The 22,502-nt window shown below is 38.2% G+C and overlaps 1 protein-coding gene across 10 annotated transcripts in view; it reads right to left on the bottom strand.

Annotated features, from left to right (window-relative positions):
- The window catches only part of HUWE1 (HECT, UBA and WWE domain containing E3 ubiquitin protein ligase 1), a 169,904-nt gene that overhangs the window by 69,539 nt on the left and 77,863 nt on the right, over positions 1-22,502 (bottom strand). For all 10 annotated transcript variants that reach the window (XM_044234530.1, XM_044234531.1, XM_044234529.1 and 7 more), the window contains 6 exons: positions 11,979-12,085; positions 11,620-11,797; positions 9,923-10,014; positions 9,107-9,318; positions 3,137-3,194; positions 1,960-2,136 (listed from right to left, as the gene is read on the bottom strand). In XM_044234530.1, coding sequence (XP_044090465.1) covers positions 1,960-2,136; positions 3,137-3,194; positions 9,107-9,318; positions 9,923-10,014; positions 11,620-11,797; positions 11,979-12,085 — 824 coding nt within the window. The remainder of the gene's footprint in view (positions 1-1,959; positions 2,137-3,136; positions 3,195-9,106; positions 9,319-9,922; positions 10,015-11,619; positions 11,798-11,978; positions 12,086-22,502) is intronic.

The raw sequence follows: 22,502 nt of genomic DNA, 5'->3' as shown, positions 1-22,502 counted from the left end.
TCTTTTCAACAAATGGTGTTGGGAAAACTGGATATCCACATGCAAAAGAATGAAGCTGGACCTTACCTTATACCATATAAAAACAATTATTCTAAATAGATCAAAGACCTAAATAAAAGAGTCAAAACTATAAAAGCATGTAGAAGAAGCCATAGGGTAAAAGCTGCAGGATCTTGGATTTGGGAGTGACTTCTTAGATTTGATACCAAAAGCACAGCAACAGCATTAAAAAAGATAAAATGGACTTCATCAGAATTAAAACCTTTTTTAATTTTGTTCATCAAAGGGCACTATTAACAGAGATAAAGGCAAACCAGAGAAGAGGGGAAAATACTGCAAATCATTTATCTGAAAAGGAATTAATATCTAAATTCAACAACAAAAACCAAACCCTACCAAAAAATGGGCAAAGGACTTGAACAGACATCTCTCCAAAGATACACAAATAGCCAGTAAGCACATAAAAAGATGCTCAACATCACCAATCATTAGAGATGCAAACTGAGACCATGCGATCTCAATTCACACCTATTAGGTTGGCTACTATCAACAACAACAGGGAAAAAAAGAAAAAGAAAAGAAAAAGTAAGTAAGTGTTGGTGAGGATGCAGAGAAATTGGAACCGTAGTACACTGCTGAATGGAATGATGTGAAAATCATGGAGCTTGCTATGGAAAACAGTATGGTGGTTCCCTGAAAAATTAAAAATAGCTACCATATAATCCAGCAATCCTATTTCTGAGTATACAACTAAGAGAACTGAAAGGAGTCTTGGGTATGATCATATATGGAATCTAAATAAGTCAAATACATAGGACCAGAGAGCAGAATGATGGTTGCCAGGGGCTGGGGGGAAACGTGAGATGTTGGTCAAAGGGCAAACTTTCAGTTATGAGTAAACTGTGGGGATATAATATATATCTTGGTGTCTATAGTTAATAATGTTGTATACTTGACATCTGCTGACAGTAGATCCTTAAGTGCTTTTACTGTACAAACACACACACACACAGTAGTCTTAAGTATTTTCACACCTGTGTTCATAGCAGCACTATTCAAAAATAATCAAGAGGTGGAAGCAACCCAATGGTCTATCAGTGAATGGATGGATAAACAAAATGTGGCTTATACATACAACAGCATCATAAAAAGGAAGGAAATCCTGACATATCCTACAACATGGGTGAATCTTTAAGACATTATGCTAAGCAAAATAAGCCAATCACAGAGAGACAAATACCTTATGAATTACATTTACATGAGGTACCTGGAACAGTCAAAGTCAGAGACAGCAAGTAGAACAATGTTTACCAGGGGCTGGGAGGGAGAGAGGAGTGTGGAGTAGTTGTTTAATGAGTACAGAATTTCAGTTTTGCAAGGTGAAAAACTTTTGGAGATCAGTTGTACAACAATGTATATGTACTTAAGACTATTGAACTATACACCTAAAAATGGTTAAAAAGGTAAACATCATGTGATGTGTATTTTACTACTACTTAAAGTAAATAAAGCACTTAATTTTTGGGCAAAATTTGAGCAATAAACTATAGGTCACTTATGGTTAAAATGCATGACTATCAAGCTTGAAAAAGGAAAAAAGCTATATGACTAAACAATACCAGATTGTGTTAAAAAGCATCCATGAGAAAGGATGACACAAGTGTAATAAACCCAGTTCCAAAACTTTCTTCATGTACCATCCCCTCCAATAAACTCAAATACTGGAACTATATACCAAAACTAAGAACAATGAACAAGTAATTTAACTTTTCAATGAGAAATAATGTGACACACTAGTTATTAGTCACAAAATTCACTTGATTCACTTGTAATACATAACCACAAATTTCATATTTTTTAGTTGAAAGTAAAGGGAGACCAAAGTAAAAACATGTATACAGAAGTATTACAAAATTGATTTCTAAAAAGAAATGAAGATATTTGGCCAGAAGCTCTTACCAATATGGATTTGCAGACACCTGCAACAGCCTGACAGGCTGCAGATGTGGGAAAGTCAATGGGCAGATTGGGAAGGCCCAAAATGGTAACCAAAGGCAAGAGTCCTTTCTGATTCACAAATTCCTGGCAGTGGTCATCTGTTGTATTGTTGCTCAGAATAGATTCCACAAATTTCATCTAGGTAATGAAAATTAGAAAAATTAAGTTAGAGTCTGACATCTGGAACTAAAAGGCAAGCCTTGCAGTCATAAAATCAGTATTTTCTAGAATACCAACACCTCAAATAAATAGGGAGAGAGATAGGATATGGACCCTAAACATCCAAAAAACAAAAATGAAACCACCAAAAAATACCACACAGGAATAATTACTTCTTCCCAATCTACCTTTCTGGCCACACCTAAAGTCATGTAATTTGAGAGGATAAATGATTTTCTCAGGGCCACATCCATGAATTAGTGGCAAAATCATATCTGATCTCTTAATGTGCTTCTTACATGATACTATGTTGCTTCTCCCCATAAATAAAAATGGGATACTCTTTCTCAATGTGTTGATAATGCAAATGAAAACCAGAACTCTAAAAAAGAGTGACTTGGACCAAACAAAGCATTTTTTTAAGGGAAGAAAGTAAAATGTGGGCAAGAAACACACAGGCATAAGGAACCATCTCTGGAAGTCTTGGAAGTGCTTAGTGGGCTAGAACAATTGCTAAGTGGGCCCTTATAGGTAAACAACTCTGGGAAAATTCAAACTCTTGCCTTTTTTCCCGTGAAACACATGGTAAGTTGAAAGAAATGGTCATATTACTATTTTTTTTAATATAAAGGAGAAGTTAACAGGAAAAATAGCAAGTAATGGGAAAAATTTATGTTGGACACATTCAAAGAAAATAATACTGGATTGTCCTAAACAGCCCACTCTCCTGTTTAAATTCCAATGGCAAATAGTAACAATGAACAAAAAACTGAGAGTATTTAGAAGAAGGAAGAGTGTTGTTGTCCAACTGTTGGCAAACCAGTCTTATAGAACAAGGTTTGCACATCTTTTCCCACTGATCTACATTTTAAGGGCCCCAATGAAAATAAATGTGGAAATCACTAGACTATCTGGTAATCCCACACATTTTCCGGAAAAACACACACCTTTACTCAGTTTACCCTACCATGAATCTTACCACATTAAGGATGTAATCCATGAGGGGAATAGGAATACGTTCCTCTGTACCAACAACCCTGTTAAGGGAGAAAAGAGTGAGTTACACAAATTCACAATACCAGTGCAAGAGAACAAAGTAAGGAAAGGGAAATAGCATGAAATTCTAGGTCCTTTCTCTAAGTCAGACTTCTAGACTTCAGTACAGTATAGGAAAAAAAAAAAGCTGAAATCAATTCTGAAACCAGCTTTTCTAGCCTGAGTAGGTTGAGAGCACAAAAGGAAAAACCAAGTCTTCACAAACTCAGCATATGCACATATCTCAAAAGAAACTATTTTAGGCAAACTATCATAGGAGGAATTCATCAATATGAAAATACAAAAAAAAAAGCCAGTTTGATTAAGACTATTGAAACATCTGCTTGAAGACAAGAGCTAGACAAAGAAACAAATACAATAAATATCTTACCATGTTCTTGCATCAGGTTTAAAGTTATAATAGAGAGCAGGAAATGGAATTTAATTTTGTTCAAAATTCCATGCTTAGACTGACAAACCATTCAGAACAAGTTAATCAAAGATGAAGCCAACACCCAAAGCCTCCTTTCTTAGCAATTTATATTTGTATCACAACAGTCCCTAAACTATCAAAAAACTGTGATCAGGTCATTTGCTTCGGATACTTTAATGCTGCAGTTAATGCCATAGCTGCAGAAAATGCAGCACTTAGCTCAATCTTGGCTTTTGCAAGAAATAAACAGAAAATCCACAAATATATATTAAAATGAAACAAAATCCACCTTAAGGTAAACCCTAGAAAGGGACAACACTTGAGTCTAATAGGGAGCATTCTGAATGTATTACAGGCTCTTGAAGACATTTTGGGGAAAGGGGCAGAAATAAAAGGGAGAAGTAGGGGAATAGAGAAAGCAAGAGAATTTGCAAGAAGTTAACAGTTCTTGTCCTTGAGCAAGACAAGATGTAAATAAAGATTTGTCAGGCATGAGGGCATTGACAGCAAAATGGAGACTAGACCTAGTGGAGAGGCATCAGAAATGGTTTCAGTGATGAAATATCCAGAGCTAGGGTTTGGCAAGGATATCGTGAACACTCTCAATGAAGAATTTAGGGAAGAGCTCTGTACAAAGGCAGGACCTATAAGCCACGAATGGAATGATTCCATGGCAAGACTGCAACCTTTCCTTGACCGTAAAGCTCCTTCTCAGAACCACTGCAGCATTCCCTGCTACTTATACCAATCAACTACCCCAGCTTCATTGCACCTTCTGGAAAAGAACCAATAAATCCATCTCTACAGCTAAGGAGTACAGGTGTGGCTCTAGCCCAAATTAAATACTTGTCCCTTTGTAGGAACCGAAGGTAATGACAAAGAGCCAAAGTAATATCATGAAAGTCAGGTACTTCCTTCATTTGCTTAGGGAAATAGAAGTTAGGGAAAATAAAAGAAAATAAATCAACACGTGGTTCTTAATCCAAATCTAGGAACAAATTTGTTCAATAATCACTTTCTCATTATCCTCCTCTTTGGGCCTCCAGGCTCAGAACATCATACAGGAACAGTACATATGATAAACTCTCCCTAGTAGAAATCCCTCTATTGGGGCACCTGGGTGGCTCAGTGGGTTAAGCCGCTGCCTTCGGCTCAGGTCATGATCTCAGGGTCCTGGGATCGAGCCCCGCATCGGGCTCTCTGCTCAGCAGGGAGCCTGCTTCCCTCTCTCTCTCTGCGTGCCTCTCTGCCTACTTGTGATCTCTCTGTCTGTCAAATAAATAAATAAAATCTTTAAAAAAAGAAATCCCTCTATTAACTGGTTTTAAGAAGAATTTTAATCTTAACTTCATATGAAACTATAGCATCTATGACCCATAGCATCTATCAAGCAGTTAAGTTTGCATTCCTACAATGAATAAAACAATTTACCTTAACTGTCAAATTAAAAACTTCCTGTCTCCCCTCTGAATAAAGCACACATATTCCCAAACTCAATTTTACACGTGTATTTATGGTACTGGAGCCCTTAATCAGAAGTACAGAAAAGGGACGCCTGGGTGGCTCAGTCGGTTAAAGCTGCTGCCTTTGGCTCAGGTCATGATCCCAGGGTCCTCAGATCAAGTCCTGCACCGGGCTCCTTGCTCAGTGGGGAGCCTGCTTCTCTCTCTGTCTCTGCCTCCTTGTGCGCACGCTTGCGTGCACGCGCGCGCACTTTCTCTCTCTCACACGAATAAATAAATAAAATCTAAAAAAAAAAAAAGCACAGAAGAAAAATTCCAATTGTGTGTCATACTACAGTGTATAGAACAACAGGTCTCAGGGAATTATTAGGGGTGGGGTGGGGTGACTCATCTCTTTCTTCCAGCTCTTGAGGAGACACAGCTGCCTTTGGCAAAAAGTCCTCCCAGTGAGCTACATTAAGGAAACAGCTGTTTTTCTAATTGGCTGCCTTTAAAGCCCAGACACTTGCTATTCAAGTTCCAGAGACGACATGGATTTATATATCTCATTTCTTTCAAGTTGTTCAGGATAGGTAGTTAAGTTAGGCAAGTAAATGGAATTCACCACAAAATAAACCATGGTGCCTTGACTAAAAGCCCTGGTTACTCATTGGCAAGTATATTCATCCCCAGCAGTATCAGTTTTACTGACATGAGAACAGTTTAGAAGGCAGAAGAAAGAGGCCAAAACACAAGTATTTAGAATTACTTGTGAATGTTTGGATGTAGACCAAACTGTCATGTATCTGGGGTAGACTGTAGTGCCTAAATTTCCTTACTCCAGACTGAGCACAAAACCACGTGTCTCAAGATCAAATACAAACAGCATTTTCAAATGCAAGCTGCTGATTTTAGAAAAAAATAAAGAGAAAAATATTGTTTTATCCTGGAAAAACCTAGAAACTCAAAAATCCATCCACAGGAGTGGATTCATTCAATGAAACACTACTCAGCAACGAAAAGAAACCAACTCGGAGATGCAACAATGAGATTCCTTTCTCATGAATCTCAAAAACACGCTGAACAACAGAAGCCAGGTATAAGAAAGCCATATACAAGAAAGTACATACATCAGGTATGCTACACATATGAGACTCCATATACTGTTTTTATAGAATATTCTAGAATATGCAAATTTATTCAATGATGATTAAAATAAGTAGGGGCGCCTGGCTGGCACAATAAATTAAGTGTCCGACTCTTGGTTTTGGCTCAGGTTGTGATCTCAGGGTTGAGATAATGCCCCACAGTAGGGCTCCACATTCAGTTGGGAATCTACTTCAGGATTCTCTCCCTCTGCCCATGCCCTGGCAATGTGCGCTCTCTCTAAAATAAATAAATTAAAAAAAAAAAAGTAGCTGCCCAGCTTTAGGGTAGAGAAATTGGAATCTTAAGATCTGTGCAGTTTACAGAAATTAAACCTTAATAAAAAAACAGGAAAAAATTTACTCATGTGTTTATTTAAGGCACTGGACAACAGATGAGGACATGTGAGACTGGAATTTGTTTGAGAGTCCCACTGAAGAATTCTGCATTGGGGGTGAGTTGGGGGACACAAATAAGACTTCTGGAGAGAAGGGATGGCACACACTATAAATTTTTCTAAGCCTCTTCCCATACTGGCAGAAAGTACATAGTAACTCCCACCATAACAACTACCTGGGATAGGAAGATAAAAGAACTCCCTTTAATATATTATGGCTTTTGAGATGAAGGTTGAGTTTAGTCAGTTTCTTACTTTTCCTTCCAGCCTTAATAATCCAGAGTAACCCAATTGAGACTTCTGAAGGTGGCAGAACTGGGAAAGTATACATGTGTCAACATTTGTGAGACTCTTAGATACGTTATGTGAATGAGGTAGTGATAAACACCCAGACCACACAGAGTATAGCAAAACAACAATATCATGGAACAGCAATTACTGGAGTCCTCTGTAGCTTTAGAAGCTACATATGACTAACACTATGGTAGACTATTAATGCTGTGCGTGCCTGTATTTTTACTATTTCTTCTCATTCATGTTTCATTAGGATCCACCTCTCTTGGCATTTAAAACTCAGGAAATCCTTCATCTAATGCTCTAGAGTCATTCCATCAAAGCACCAAATGAACATTTACTGGCCAATTATCTGCTATATACAAAGTAATTAGGATACACTGTAAAATGAGACATTGTCCCTTCCCTGGAGGAGCACACAGATTAATTGGAGAAACCATTAGAATATATGAGTAATTCCAACTAAACTTTGGGGAAGAACACAAAAGACTGACTTCCCATTCGGAGGTAAAAGGAAAAGCTCCTTTAAGAATGTGACGTTTGAACTGGCTAAGCAGGAATTTAGTAGATAGAAAAGAAGGAGATAAGATAATTTGGGGTGGGGGGGACAAATATAAATAGTACACAGTGACATATATCCCATGAAAAGCACAGAGTGAAAAAATACAAGGGTGTGAGAAAACATCAATTTACTATGACAGCTTAAAATGTGGGCACATTTTATTCTAAGGTATTCTGGTAGAGAAAAAGTTATATGCAGATGAACATGTGCAACCTCACTCAAAACCACCCTCCCACTCCTCAAGTTTAAGAAATCCTTCCCTTGTCTTATAGTCAGGAAAGGAAACAGTATCTCTGCAGGGTGGCTGACAGTCAAGGGTGTGGCAAGTAAGCACAGATTCTGACTCCTCTGCATATAAAATCTTGTTTTCTTTCAGGTGTCTTCCGAGAGAGAATGTTTTAATCAAAATTAGAAGATGCTGCTAGAATGAAGTTGCCATCTCAGACAAGGGTAAGACACATCTGCCCAACACACTTAGTAGTTAATGCATCTCCTCCAAAAAACAAAACAACCCCCCCCAAAACCAAAACCCAAACAATCCTCATACCAACAGGCTCATCACTTCCTAGAGCTCCAAGAGGGCACACCAGTTTTGTTGTCCAGGACTCTCCTCCTTCTGTGTATTCTGCCATAATTTTCTCTTAAGTTCCAAACTGTCATTCAAGACCAGCCCAAGCCCATTCATATCCACACCTAAAACATTTCCCGTTTTTCTCAGAACTAGGTATCTATAAACCAGAAGAGCACTTATTAAATGGATAAATGCATGACAGCTCAGAGGTATCACACCCTCTTCTGGCATGAATATGATTAAGAGTTACAGCTACGGGGGCGCCTGGGTGGCTCAGTGGGTTAAAGCCTCTGCCTTCAGCTCCAGTTGTTGATCCCAGGGGACTGGGATAGGCTCTCTGCTCAGCGGGGAGCCTGCTTCCCTTCCTCTCTCTCTGCCTGCCTCTCTGCCTACCTGTGATCTCTGTCAAATAACTTTTTAAAAAAAAGTTACAGTTACAAATTACATTTCACCCCTTGCATGCGACAATATAAGCTCAAAGAGCCTGGTAGACTACGCACCACCAGCCAGCAAGCAGTTTTTAAGCCCATCCCCATCTCACCATTCCGGTAGTCAATTTTTATGTAAAACAAAACTTAAATAAACAGAAATAAGGAAAATCTACCATGCCTGGTTATAATATCGTATATTCCAAAGACTTATGATTTATCTAAAATAAACAGATAGTAATCAAACAAAAGCAAAGACCAACAACGAATCTCTGTAATTTTTAAGGACTTTGGAGACAGGCTTCAAAAGTGCAATGTTTCATTATGTGCTCACTTATGCAAACAATCAAACAATGATGCAAATACCAAATCAACAATGGGGGAAAAAGTCCTCTGAGAAAAACCCATAAACTTGATATAGTGGATTCAATTCCATGAACAAATTTTAAAGAAAGACACCTTGCTAAGGCAATCCATACAATTAATTATGAAAGCATAAATGATGCACAATGGTCAAAGAAAGAAAAAACTAGACTCTTAAGGCTGGAAGAATCTTGTAATGAACCAACTCCCTCATGTTATGGATGAAAATGACATGCCTAAGATCACAAGGCTAGGAAACCTGTCTTGTCAATACTTACTGCTGATTAGGCTCTGTTTCATTCTGTTGGGTAGAATTAAAGCTCTGCATGGCCTGTACTTCTTCCTCCTCCTCATCTTCACTAGAGGCCTCTTCTGCAGCATGATTAGACCTTGGAGGAGGAGCAGTTGCAGTTCCATCAGCCTTCTGGATTGATGGCTTCTGACAGATGTATTTAGGGTCTCTTCCAAGATTACAGATTTCTTCAAGTAACTGAAAGACATAGGAAATAGGATTATTTATTAGTAAATAAGAAATGGGGGACAACTAACACTTTTAGAGCACTTTCTATCTGTTATACACAGAAGTACTAAAACATTTTATATACATGTATGTATGTAAAATATATCACTTATGAAATATAGTTATCAATCCCATTTTACAAACAAGGGAACTGAAGTTCTGAAGTTAAATAACTTGTTAACACAGATGTTAAGTGATCGAATGACTAATCTGACTTCATGTCCCAATTCACAATAACTAGGAACTCATACATTATACAGGCAACTGGTAGGGATACTAAACGTGAAAAAAATATCAAGAAACAAAGATTAGAAAAAGTAACATGCTTTTACAAATGGAAGTTAAATCCTGGCAACTTGTTAATATCTTATGGAAGAACGCAATACTTAAGTGACTTTTGGGGGAGGGTCCGGGACAAAGGACAAACCCAAGGACATGGAGAAAATAAGGCAGATATAATCCTCTTTTAGGCCTAGCCCAAGAATCCAGATGACCTCCAGCAGGCCAAGTTTTTTTCTTAAAAACCCCCTTAACTGCTCTCTCATGCCCATGGTCAGTCTTAATCACTTCCTACCTTGATGATTGCCGTTGTTGCATCTGTTTTGAGGGTGGGCTGATGTCTCATGAGCTCATCAACAGCACTCCCCAGGTTAGATGCAGTATCCCCTTAAAGCAAAAAATGAACTGTTAGAAAGACTGAAAGAATAGAATTTGAGCTATCTTCTTTGCCAATGAGGAGGAAAGAAGAAACTGAGCTGGTGGTTGTGATTTTCTAATGCCACATTTTCTCAAATGAATTTACACCAACTTCTGAAAGTAAATCATTGGGGAGGAAGAAAAAAACCCCATCAGTCTACTGAGCATATTTAAAAATAACCACGTACATTACATTCTACCCTTGCAATCTCTACTACCAAGGTCTGAACTAGCAAAGAGAGAGAGAAAAGAAAGAAGCATAAAACCATTAATCCTCGGCTGCCCCAACAGAGAATGACAATGGCAGCTCGAAAGACAAAGTACACTTATGAAAACTGGATTCTTTCTAGAACCCTACCTCCTCACTATTCCTCAATAATATGGTCTCAAATACACTGGAAAGGAAATCTATTCATTTGTGACTATTCTGGGGACTTAGATTAGAAGTCTACTAAGATCAACACCTCAGGACTTTGTATCTCCTATTGCTAGATAGTAGATCTGGAAATACACTGCCCCAAATACCCGCTCTCACTAGCACCATGACAGCAGATCTAACAATGAACTTTGATAGTCTGAGGAACACCACCTCTTATTTGCACATCCAAAGGTCACTGGAAGGAAGTCCTCAGCCTCTCTCAAGTTCTGGCCACTGAGGCATCCAAGTGGCACAGAAATGATGACAGGTGGCTATTTCCCAAGGAGACCTTTCCCTCTTGTGCCAGATCCTAAGCCCTAGGTGACCTTGCCCCCAAGATCTCCACTGGATAATTCCTGCTCCTCTGGGTAATCCCACTGAGGGAAAAGTGCAGTGTAGGTCCTGCCTCCTGGTAGTCCACCTGGGAATCCAGGGCTGCCCCTCCCACCCTAACCCAAGAAGAGGGGGGCAGCTTCTGTGAATCACTCCACAGTTCAGCTTCTGACCTGCCCAAATGCTACAGCCAACTGGAACATGAGGGCATGGTCTGGAGGTATCACCTGAAGATCTGGAGCCACTTAGGCCACCTAGGAACGTGATTTGGACCATTTGGTGGCCCAGGAAGGGAAAAGGTTTTCCCAACACTTGTACAAATTTGGATTAAAACTTTGAACTTCTGAACACACACACACACACACACACACACACACTGAACTGCTGAGAAACATGAAAATATGAGCAGAAGATAAGGGTGAAGTATTCTTTTTTTTTTTTTTTAAAGATTTCATTTTTAAATTTATTTGACAGAGATTACAAGTAGGCAAAGAGAGAGGGGGAAGCAGGCTCCCCGCTGAGCAGAGAAAGCCCAATGTGGGGCTTGATCCCAGGACTCTGGGATCAAGACCTAAGCCAAAGGCAGAGGCTTAACCCAGTGAGCCACCCAGGTGCCCCTGAAGTATTCTTTTCTACCTGCTATACAATGTACATAGTGATATAGTAATAACTATATTGATAATTCCCATTGAGCTTAGAACACCTAGCCAGAGAAATGTGAGGTCAAAAAAAGGGTTTTCTTCTCAAACTGGAGGCTAGATAATCACCTAAAATCTTAGCACAACAACAAACCAATTATTGTAAGATAAATCCTGGTGACTTACCAAGAGGATCAGAACTCCTCCTCCTTCGCATGGCTGGGAGGTAATCTGGAGACAAAAGAACTTTGAAAAGACGTTCAAAAGGCTGACACTGCACAAATGACTGAAGACCTCGGGCATTCAAGCAGAGTGCACTGAATACATTTGGGAGGGAGCCAAGGACTTCACGGGTAGCAGGAACCTAGAGAGAAGATCAAGTGAATTTGAAGACCTCTAAAAGCATTCAGGTATAGATGCCACGAACCTCTGACCAGGTTATTGCACAGAGAGATAATAGGGGAGGGGTATATTGTGGGAAGGTGCTTATCATGCAGAAGGGTATGCAAAGAGCATTCTTTACAGAGAAACAGTAAAGGACTCACATCTTTGATAAGCAGTGCATGAAGCATGACATCTGTTAATCCATTGTCCTGGAGTGAGGAGAGAAGTGATGGTTCTTGAAATACAAACACAGTCACCACTTCAGTAGCTAAAAAAGATAATAGGAAAAACTCAGATATTCTTCACAGGTATTAACAATAAAACTCCAAAGGCTTAAAAAAACATACCCAATGTACAATAATTTAAATACTTATACTTACTCTGAAACGAAAGCTCCTAATACTGCTCCATCAGAAGATCACTATTAAGAATTAGGTGAAAAACCTTCAAGATTTTTATGGGCAATGTATAGGTATAATGATAATTAATAATACCATACTGAACACTGAAAAATATACCAAGAAATTTCAGGTGCTTTCCTCACATAAAAAAAGGTAACTATGTGAGATGATTTATTAATTAGCTTGATTATAGAAATCATTTCACTACATATACTAGATCATGCTCTACATCTTAAACATATATAATTCAAGAAACACATATAAATGAAAAACATATTAAGATTTTAGGAGCACATTTTTACACCATTGAGGTTACACTGCTATATAACCTGTTTCTTTTAAATTATAATATACACCATTCTCCTTTTTCTTTCCCTGTCATTACACTACACTTCAAATGAATGGCTGCATACCACTCCACTAAATACATGAACCACCGTGGATATAAACCAGACCGTGATTATGAGAACTAACGAATCTAAAAATGCAACCTTTGCTTAAAATGCAGGGAAAATATCTAAGATGGGGGGGTGGTTTCCTGGACTGAAGTAAACAACTGATGGAATGGACAAAGTGTCTTCTCAAAAGCCTTTTAGCAATTTTAAAATACCATTAGCAATGTTAAGAGTTCTTAGGTATGTAATCTGCCCAACTTTTGACAATATTGTATTTTAAAATGGGCTGTATAGATGGTCAGCAGTGCTCAAGAGAAAATTAATGCATTCATTAAAGGTAACCAAAAGTGAAGCTAGAAATAACAGAAAAAAACAGCATTTAGTGAACTGCAAGCCAATAGGACGAATAATTAAAACCTGCAACTAACCCTCTGAAAAGACTGAGAAAGCTTACAAGCTTATGTGAAATCCAAGAAAAGCAGGCAGTATATCAGCAGTTAAAAAAGGAGATCTGACCAGATTTAGAACAAATAAAATTCTTTTACAAACTGTATGCTTACAAGTGAAATGTAATGCTTTTGTAAGAAAATGTCATAAAAAATCGACTCTCAAGAAGTGATAGCAAAGCAGCCTAGCCCATTAACCATTTTTAAAAGTAAAAATACCAAAAGTAACAGGCACCAAACCAACAGTTTCATTATTTTTAAAAAAGATTTTATTTATTCATTTGTCAGATAGAGAGAGAGTGTGCATACAAGCGGGGTACGGGGGAGAGGCAGGCAGAGAGGGAAGCAGCCTCTCCGTTGAACAAGGAGCCCGATGTGGGACTCGATCCCAGGACCCTGGGGATCACAACCTTAGGTGAAGGCAGATGCTTAACAGACTGAACCACCCAGGTGTCCCTAAAGTAACAATTTTAGATGTGAGATTATTAAACCTTCTAGGAGCAATTAAGACAAGGCTTCCCAACTCATTTTATGAGATTTAAAAATTTTGACTTTAAAACCTGACAAAGGGGTGCATCTACTCCATATGTCATTGAAATGGGCAAATATATGACAATTACTGGGGACCAACAGTTGTCAATGACCTTTGGGACTTCTGATGGGACTACAAACTTATGGAAGCTATAAGTCATTTTTTGGATTCCTACTGGTATATAATAGAATCTTCCACAGACTTTCTCTTAAAACAAATGTCTAAATTAAAAGAGGTTACTAAAATTGAGTATTCATAAACTAAAATTAGTGTTCTACTAGACGTTACTAAGACATCAAATCTGTTATTTTACCATGGTCTTAACTATAATGCTATGTCATAATGCTACTGTGCAATGGGACAGTTTAAACCCTCTTTTAAAATTAACAGATGACCAAATACTAGAATTTTTTAAAAAGGAAACACAAAAACCAACTGGATCCATGTGGAACCTAGCAACTGACTCCTAAGTTAACTCTTAAAAAATTAATGATAGGGAGGAGTCAAGATGGCAGAGAAGTAGCAGGCTGAGATGAGATCAGGTAGCAGGAGATCAGCTAGAGAGTTTATCAAACCACTCCAAACATCTACAAATCCAACAGGAGATCAAAAAGAGCAATAATTCTAGAAACAGAAAATTGACCACTTTCTGAAAGGCAGGACCTGTGGAGAACTGAATTCAAAGCGATGGGAAGATAGACCACGGGGAAAAGGGCTGGCTCCCGGCAAGCGGCAGAGCAACAGAGCACAAAATGAGATCTTTTAAAAGTCAGCTCCACTGAGGGACATCCCTCCAGAGGCTAAGCCAGGTGAAGCCCACGTGGGGACAATGTGGTCTCAGGCCCCCTGGGGTCACAGAAGGATTGGCGTTGTCTGAGTGTTGCAGAGCTTGCAGGTATTAGAGCGGGGAAACCAGCTACAGAGATGGAGACAAGGAGTGAGCTCTCAACCTGGGGTTACCTTAAACTGTGATCTGTGGCACAGTCAAGACACTGCTCTTTGAGCAGGGATCCCACAAGATCCGGGGAGACCCCCCCCTGGAAGAGCTCAGGGATCTGCTGGGTTTGGAGACTCCAGCTGGGGCTGTGTGCCAGGACAGAGACGCTTGGTCACAGGCTGGGTGAGCTTGGAGCACGGCCAGGGGCCAGAGAGATGGGAGTGACTGAACGCTTTTCTCTGAGGGTGCACTGAGGAATGGGGCCCCTAGTACTTGGCTCCTCAGGGCTAGAGACTGGGAGGCAGCCATTTTCATTCCCATCCTCCAAAACTCTATGGAAAGCATTCAGGGAACAAAAGCTCCTGAAGATGAACCAGAGGGGATTATTTAGCCAGGCCCCTGGTAAGGGACATGCAATTCCGCCTCAGGCAAAGACACTTGAGAGTCACTACAACAGGCCCCTCCCCCAGAAGATCATAAGGAATCCAGCCAAGACCAAGTTCACTTACCAAGCAGAACAGCAGAATTCCAGAGGAGGAGAAAGCAAAGCATGGAATTCATGGATTTCTCCCCATGATTCTTTAGTTTTGCAAAGTTAATTTTTTTTACTTTTATTTTTTCTTATGCTAAAATTTAATTAACTTTTACTTTCCTCTTTTAACATTTCTTAACTAGTTTATCTTAACAACACCTTTCACAAAAAAATATTTTTGAACATTCATTATTATAGTTATATTTTATCCTTCATTGTATCTAACTTTATTTTTTGTATATACACGGGTTTTTTTCTTCTAAAAAATTGGGAATACAACTTCTTCTACTTTATCAAAATATACCTTAAATCTAGCACAGGGCTTTGTTCTAGTCTACAGACTAAGCAAATTCTCTCCAGGTTCTTTTCCTTTATTCTCCCAAACAACTTATCTTATCAACTCCTTTTTTAGAATTTTTTTTAAAAAATTGTCATATTTATAGTCATATTCCATCCCTTCATTGTGTTTACCCTTATTGTACATAGGTGTATATATATATATAATTTTTCATTCTTTAAGATTTTGGGAGGTAGTTTCTTCTAAGAGACCAAAATACTCCCCAAATTAAGTGGGTGACTCTGTTCTATTCATCAGTTTAATATATATATATATTTTCTTTTTTATACTTTTTCTTTATTTTTTTTCTCTGAACTTCTTTTTACCCCCTTTCTTCCCCCACGATATGGGGTCTCTTCTGATTGGATTAAAGCACATTTTCCTGGGGTCTTTGCCACACCTTTAGTATTTTATTTTCTCCTTCACATATTCTTATCTGGATAAAATGACAAGGCAGAAAAACTCACCACAAAAAAAAGAACAAGAGGCAGTACCGGAAGGCTAAGGACCTAATCAATACGGACATTGGTAATATGTCAGATCTAGAGTTCAGAATGTCGATTCTCAAGGTGCTAGCTGGGCTCGAAAAAGGCATGGAAGATATTAGAGAAATCCTTTCTCCAAAAGGCCTTTCTGGAGAAATAAAAGAACTAAAATCTAACCAAGCTGAAATCAAAAAAGCTATTAATGAGGTGCAATAAAAATGGAGGCTCTTACTGCTAGGAGGCAGAAGAGAGAAATAGTGATATATAATATAGACATATATTATATATATTATATATTATAATATATATGTATATTAATGTATATAATGTACACATATTATACGATATATATAATTCTCTGTCATTTGGTCTTATATATCACTATTGTATTATTGTATTATTGTCAATGTGTTTCAATGTGTGAATGACAAACAATTACTGGACCATGAGGGGTGAATTCGAAAAATGAGTGGTAACATAAGACAAAACAACATTAGAATAACTGGTATTCCAGAAGAAGAAGAAAGAGAGAGGGGAGCATAAGGTCTATTGGAGAGAATTATTGTAGAGAATTTCCCTAATATGGCAAAGGGAACAAGCATCAAAATCCAGGAGGTGCAGAGAACCCCCCTCAAAATCAATAAGAACAGGTCCACACCCCAACATCTTGTAGTAAAATTTACAAGTCTTAGCGACAAAGAGAAAATCCTGAAAGCAGCCCGGGACAAGAGGTCTGTGACATACAGTGGTGAAAATATTAGACTGGCAGCAGACTTATCCATGGAGACCTGGCAGGCCAGAAAGAACTGGTATATATATTCAGAGCACTAAACGAGAAAAATATACAGCCAAGAATAATATATCCAGCTAGGCTATCATTGAAAATAGGAGGAGAGATAAAAAGCTTCCAGGACAAACAAAATCTGAAAGAATTTTAAACACCAAACCAGCTCTACAGGAAATACTGAAAGGGGTCCTCTAAGCAAAGAGAGCCTAAAAGTAGTAGACCAGAAAGGAACAGAGACAATATATAGTAATAGTCACCTTACAGGCAATACAATAGAACTAAATTCATCTCTCAATAGTTACCCTGAATGTAAATGGGCTAAATGCCCCAATCAAAAGACACAGGGTATCGGAATGGACAAAAAACCAAAACCCATCAATATGTTGCCTATAAGAAACTCATTTTACACCCGAAGACACCTCCAGATTTAAAGTGAGGGGGTGGAAAACAATTTACCATGCTAATGGAAATCAGAAGCTGGGGTGGCAAGCCTTATATCAGATCAATTAGGTGTTAAGCCAAAAACTATAATAAGAGATGAGGAAGGACACTGTATCATACTCAAAGGGTCTGTCCAACAAGAAGATATAACAGTTTTAAATATCTATGCCCCTAACATGGGAGCAGCCAACTGTATAAACTAATAACAAAATCAAAGAAACACATTGACAATAATACAATAATAGTAGAGGAATTTAACACCCCCTTCACTGAAATGGACAGATCATCCAAGCAAAAGATCAACAAGGAAATAAAGGCCTTAAATGACACACTGGATCAGATGGACATCACAGATATATTCAGAGCATTCCATTCCAACACAACAGAATACACATTCTTCTCTAGTGCACATGCAACATTCTCCAGAATAGATCACATCCTGGGTCATAAAACAGGTCTCAACCAGTATCAAAAGATTGGGATCGTTCTGCATATTTTCAGACCACAATGCTCTGAAGCTAGAACTGAATCACAAGAGGAAATTTGGAAAGAATCCAAATACATGAAGACTAAAGAGCATCCTACAAGGAATGAATGGGGTTAACTAGGAAATTAAATAAGAATTGAAAATATTCATGGAAACAAATACTAATGAAAACACAACGGTTCAAAATCTGTGGGTTGCAGCAAAGGCAGTCCTGCAAGGAAATTAGATAGCGATACAAGACTTTCTCAAGAAACAAGAAAGGTCTCAAATATACAACCTAACCCTACACCTAAGGGAGCTGGAGAAAGAACAACAAAGAAAGCCTAAACATAGCAGGAGAAGAGAAATCATAAAGATCAGAGCAGAAATCAATGAAATAGAAAGCAAAAAAACAACAGAATAAATCAATGAAACTAGGAGTTGGTTCTTTGAAAGAATTAGTAAGACTGATAACCCCCTGGCCAGACTTATCAAAAAGAAAAAAAAGGGACCCAAATAAATAAAAATCATGAACGAAAGAGAAGAGATCACAAACACCACCAAAAAAATAAAATTATAAGAACATATTATGAGCAACTATACACTGGCAAATTTGACAATCTAGAAGAAATGGATGCATTCCTAGAGACATATAAACTACCATAACGGAACCAGGAAGAAATAGAAAACCTGAACAGACCCATAACCAGTAAGGAGATTGAAGCAGTCATTAAAAACCTCCCAAAAAACAAGAGCCCAGGGCCAGACAGTTTCCCAGGGGAATACTACCAAACATTTAAAGAATTAATTCCTATTCTCCTGAAACTGTTCCAAAAAATAGAAATGGAAGGAAAACTTCTAAACTCATTTTATGAGGCCAGCATTACCTTGATCCCAAAACCAGACAAAAGTCCCATCAAAAAAGAGAATTACAGACCAATATCCTTGATGAACACAGATGCAAAAATTCTCACCAAAATACTAGCCAATAGGATCCAACAGTACATTAAAAGGATCATTCACCACGACCATGTGGGATTTATTCCAGGGCTGAAAGTTTGGTTCAACATCCACAAATCAATCAATGTGATACAATACATTAATAAAAGAACGAACAAGAACCATATGATACTCTCAATAGATGCTGAAAAAGCATTTGACTAAGTACAGCATCCTTTCTTGATCAAAACTCTTCACAAAGTGTAAGGATAGAGGGTACATACCTCGATATCATCAAAACCATCTATGAAAAACCCACCATGAATATCATTCTCAATGGAGAAAAACTGAGAGCTTTTCCACTAAGGTCAGGAACATGGGAGGGATATCCATTATCACCACTACTATTCAACATAGTACCAGAAGTCCTAGCCTCAGCAATCAGACAACAAAAAGAAATTAAAGGCATCCAATTCAGCAAAGAAGAAGTCAAACTATCACTCTTTGCAGATGATATGATACTATATGTGGAAAACCCAAGAGACTCCACTATAAATCTGCTAGAACTTGTACAGGAATTCAATAAAGTGTCAGGATATAAAATCAATGCACAGAAATCAGTTGCATTTCTATACACCAACAAGACAGAAGAAAGAGAAATTAAGGAGTCAATCCCATTTATAATTGCACCCCAAACCACAAGATACCTAGGAATAAACCTAACCAAAGAGGCAAAGAATCTATACTCAGAAAACTATAAGTACTCATGAAAGAAACTGAGGAAGACACAAAGAAATGGGAAAATGTTCCATGCTCATGGATTGGAAGAACAAATATTGTGAAAATGTCTATGCTATCTAAAGCAATCTAAACGTTTAATGCAATCCCTATCAAAATCCCATCTATTTTTTTTCAAAGAAATGGAACAAATAATCCTAAAATTTATATGGAATCAGAAAAGACCTCGAGTAGCCAGAGGAATATTGAAAAAGAAAGCCAAAGTTGGTGGCATCACAATTCCAGACTTCAAGCTCTACTACAAAGCGGTCATCATCAAGACAGTATGGTACTGGCATAAAAACAGACACAAAGACCAACGGAACAGAATAGAGAGCCCAGAAATAGACCATCAACTCTATAGTCAACTAATCTTCGACAAGGCAGGAAAGAATGTCCAACGGAAAAAAAGACAGTCTCTTCAACAAATGGTGCTGGGAAAACTGGACAGCCACATGCAGAAAAATGAAACTGGACCATTTCCTTACACCACACGCGAAAACAGACTCAAAATAGATGAAGGACCTCAATGTCAGAAAGGAATCCATCAAAATCCTTGAGGAGAACACAGGCAGCAACCTCTTTGACCTCAGCTGTAGCAACTTCTTCCTAGGAACATCGCACATCGCCAAAGGCAAGGGAAGGAAGGGCAAAAATGAACTACTGGGACTTCATCAAAATCAAAAGCTTTTGCACAGCAAAGGAAACAGTCAATAAAACCAAAACACAACTGACAGAATGGGAGAAGATATTTGCAAATGACTTATCAGATAAAGGGCTATTATCTAACCTGTATAAAGAACTTATCAAACTCAACACCCAAAGAACAAATAATCCAATCAAGAAATGGGCAGAGGACATGAACAGACATTTCTGCAAAGAAGACATCCAGATGGCCAACAAACACATGAAAAAGTGCTCACCATCACTCGGTGTCAGGGAAATACAAATCAAAACCACAATGAGATACCACCTCACACCAGTCAGAATGGCTAAAATTAACAAGTCAGGAATTGACAGATGCTGGCGAGGATGTGGAGGAATGGGAACCCTCCTACACTGCTGGTGGGAATGCAAGCTGGTGCAAGCAGTCTGGAAAACAGCATGGAAGTTCCTCAAAAAGCTGAAAATAGAGCTACCCTATGACCCAGCAATTGCACTACTGGGTATTTAACCTATACAAATGTAGTGATCCGAAGGGGCATGTGCACCCGAATGTTTATAGCAGCAATGTCCACAACAGCCAAACTATGGAGAGAACCCAGATGTCCATCAACAGATGAATGGATAAAGATGATGTGGTGTGTATATATACAAATGAATACGATGCAGCCATCAAAAGAAATGAAATCTTGACATTTGCAATGACATGGATGGAACTAGGGGTTATTATGGTTAGCGAAATAAGCCAATCAATTATCATAGGAGCTCCCTGATACGAGGAAGTTGAGCGGCAACGTGGGGGTTTGGGGGGTGGGAAAAGAATAAATGAAACAAGATGGGATCAGGAGGGAGACAAACCGTAAGAGACTCTTCATCTTGCAAAGCAAACTGAAGGTTGCCAGGCAGAGGAGGGTAGGGAGAAGGTGGTAGGGTTATGGACAATGGGGAAGGTATGTGCTATGGTGAGTGCTGTGAAGTGTGTAAATCTGGCAATTCACAGACCTGTATCCCTGGGGCTAATAATACATTATATGTTAATAAAAAAATAAAAAATTAGTTTGAAAAGTTAATGACAAAAACCACATTACAGAACCTACAAAATCCATAAAACAGCAATAATGTGTTAAGACAAAGGGTCCCTTAAGGAAATAGAAATTTACAAAGTTTGTAAAAACTGTTTAAAATTTGATACTGCCATAGGCATCTTGAAAGGTTATACAGAGAAATTCTCTCAGATAGTGACATGAAATCAACATGGCAGGCGTACTAGCTATACAGTAGGATTTCTGAGAGAGAATACAGAATTTAAAAGGAACCAAAGGAATTTTCCTGAAGTAAGAAAAATTATCAGTTTTTTAAAAAGGCCTAACCAATTGCTATGAGAGAATACTGAAAAGAAAGAGAACTAAGTATGTCCTGATGAAATTTGTAAATTCCTACCAATTGCTATGAGAGAATACTGAAAAGAAAGAGAACTAAGTATGTCCTGATGAAATTTGTAAATTCCTAGAGTAAAGAGAAAATGAAGTTACCTACAAAAGAACAAGAACCAGTTTAACATCGTGGTTATTATCTTCAAGGCACAACGTTAGAAGACAATAGAGAAATGTCCACAAAATTGTGAAAGAAAAAGAAGTGTAACACTTTAAAAATTACCCAAAGATGTACTCCAACAAAACTAAAACATGAATCAGAAAAGGAAAGTCAAAAAAGTACAAAAAAAAATGATGAGAAAGGGGTGACATGAAGGCAGGTTGAAGACCTTATGTTATTGTTCCAGTCTGGAGGAAGACAGAGTAAGAAATTTTTTAAGTTTAGATGTCAATAAAATATAAAAATAACCATTACAAAAAAGGAGTAAGAAAACTAGTGTAAGATTCAGAATATGAAAAAAATTAACATAAGACACAAGATTTTAGTAGAAAGAAAAACATTGGTGATCACAAAAAATACATCAACATAGAAAATTCTTCCTTTTAAGATAAAAAGGCACAATATTTTAATAAATCATTCTGCTGAAAAGAACTAAAAGCTGGATTAAACACCTGAAATATCTTTTTAAATGTGAAGGGCAGACAAAGTAAACTATAGTTAAAGGTCCAAAATAAGTGAAAATGTGGACTCACAGCCTCCGGCTATTGTCTTAAAAACACAGGGACACAGTGAATAGGAAATCCAGTAGAAAGGGAGTCCATTTATTACAGAAGGCAGTTAACACTAATCACATGTGAGGAACCTGCTGGAAAGTTGGTGTTTTCCAACCCATGATCAGGTCACTCCTGATAAAGGATGGGTCAAGAGTCAGCCCAACTAGAAAGCAGACCACAGTCATTCTGGCACTGGAGGACACCTCAATAAAGGTATGAACACTGTTTATATTTTTATAGATTCCCGGGTCTTAGGTCAATGGGCTCAAAAGTTACCACGTTCAGTATCGTGCTCTATTAGGCTTCCTACATTGAGAATATATTGCTGCTCAGATATCACGTATCACAATTAAAGTCTGATGTCTCAACTCATACCAAGGCGGCCACACAGGAAACTCAT

This window comes from Neovison vison, chromosome X (assembly GCF_020171115.1).
Source record: "Neovison vison isolate M4711 chromosome X, ASM_NN_V1, whole genome shotgun sequence".
Taxonomy (NCBI): Eukaryota; Metazoa; Chordata; class Mammalia; order Carnivora; family Mustelidae; genus Neogale; species Neogale vison.
The sequence above is the reverse complement of the archived record's forward strand: the minus strand, read 5'-3'. Positions and strand labels throughout refer to the sequence as shown.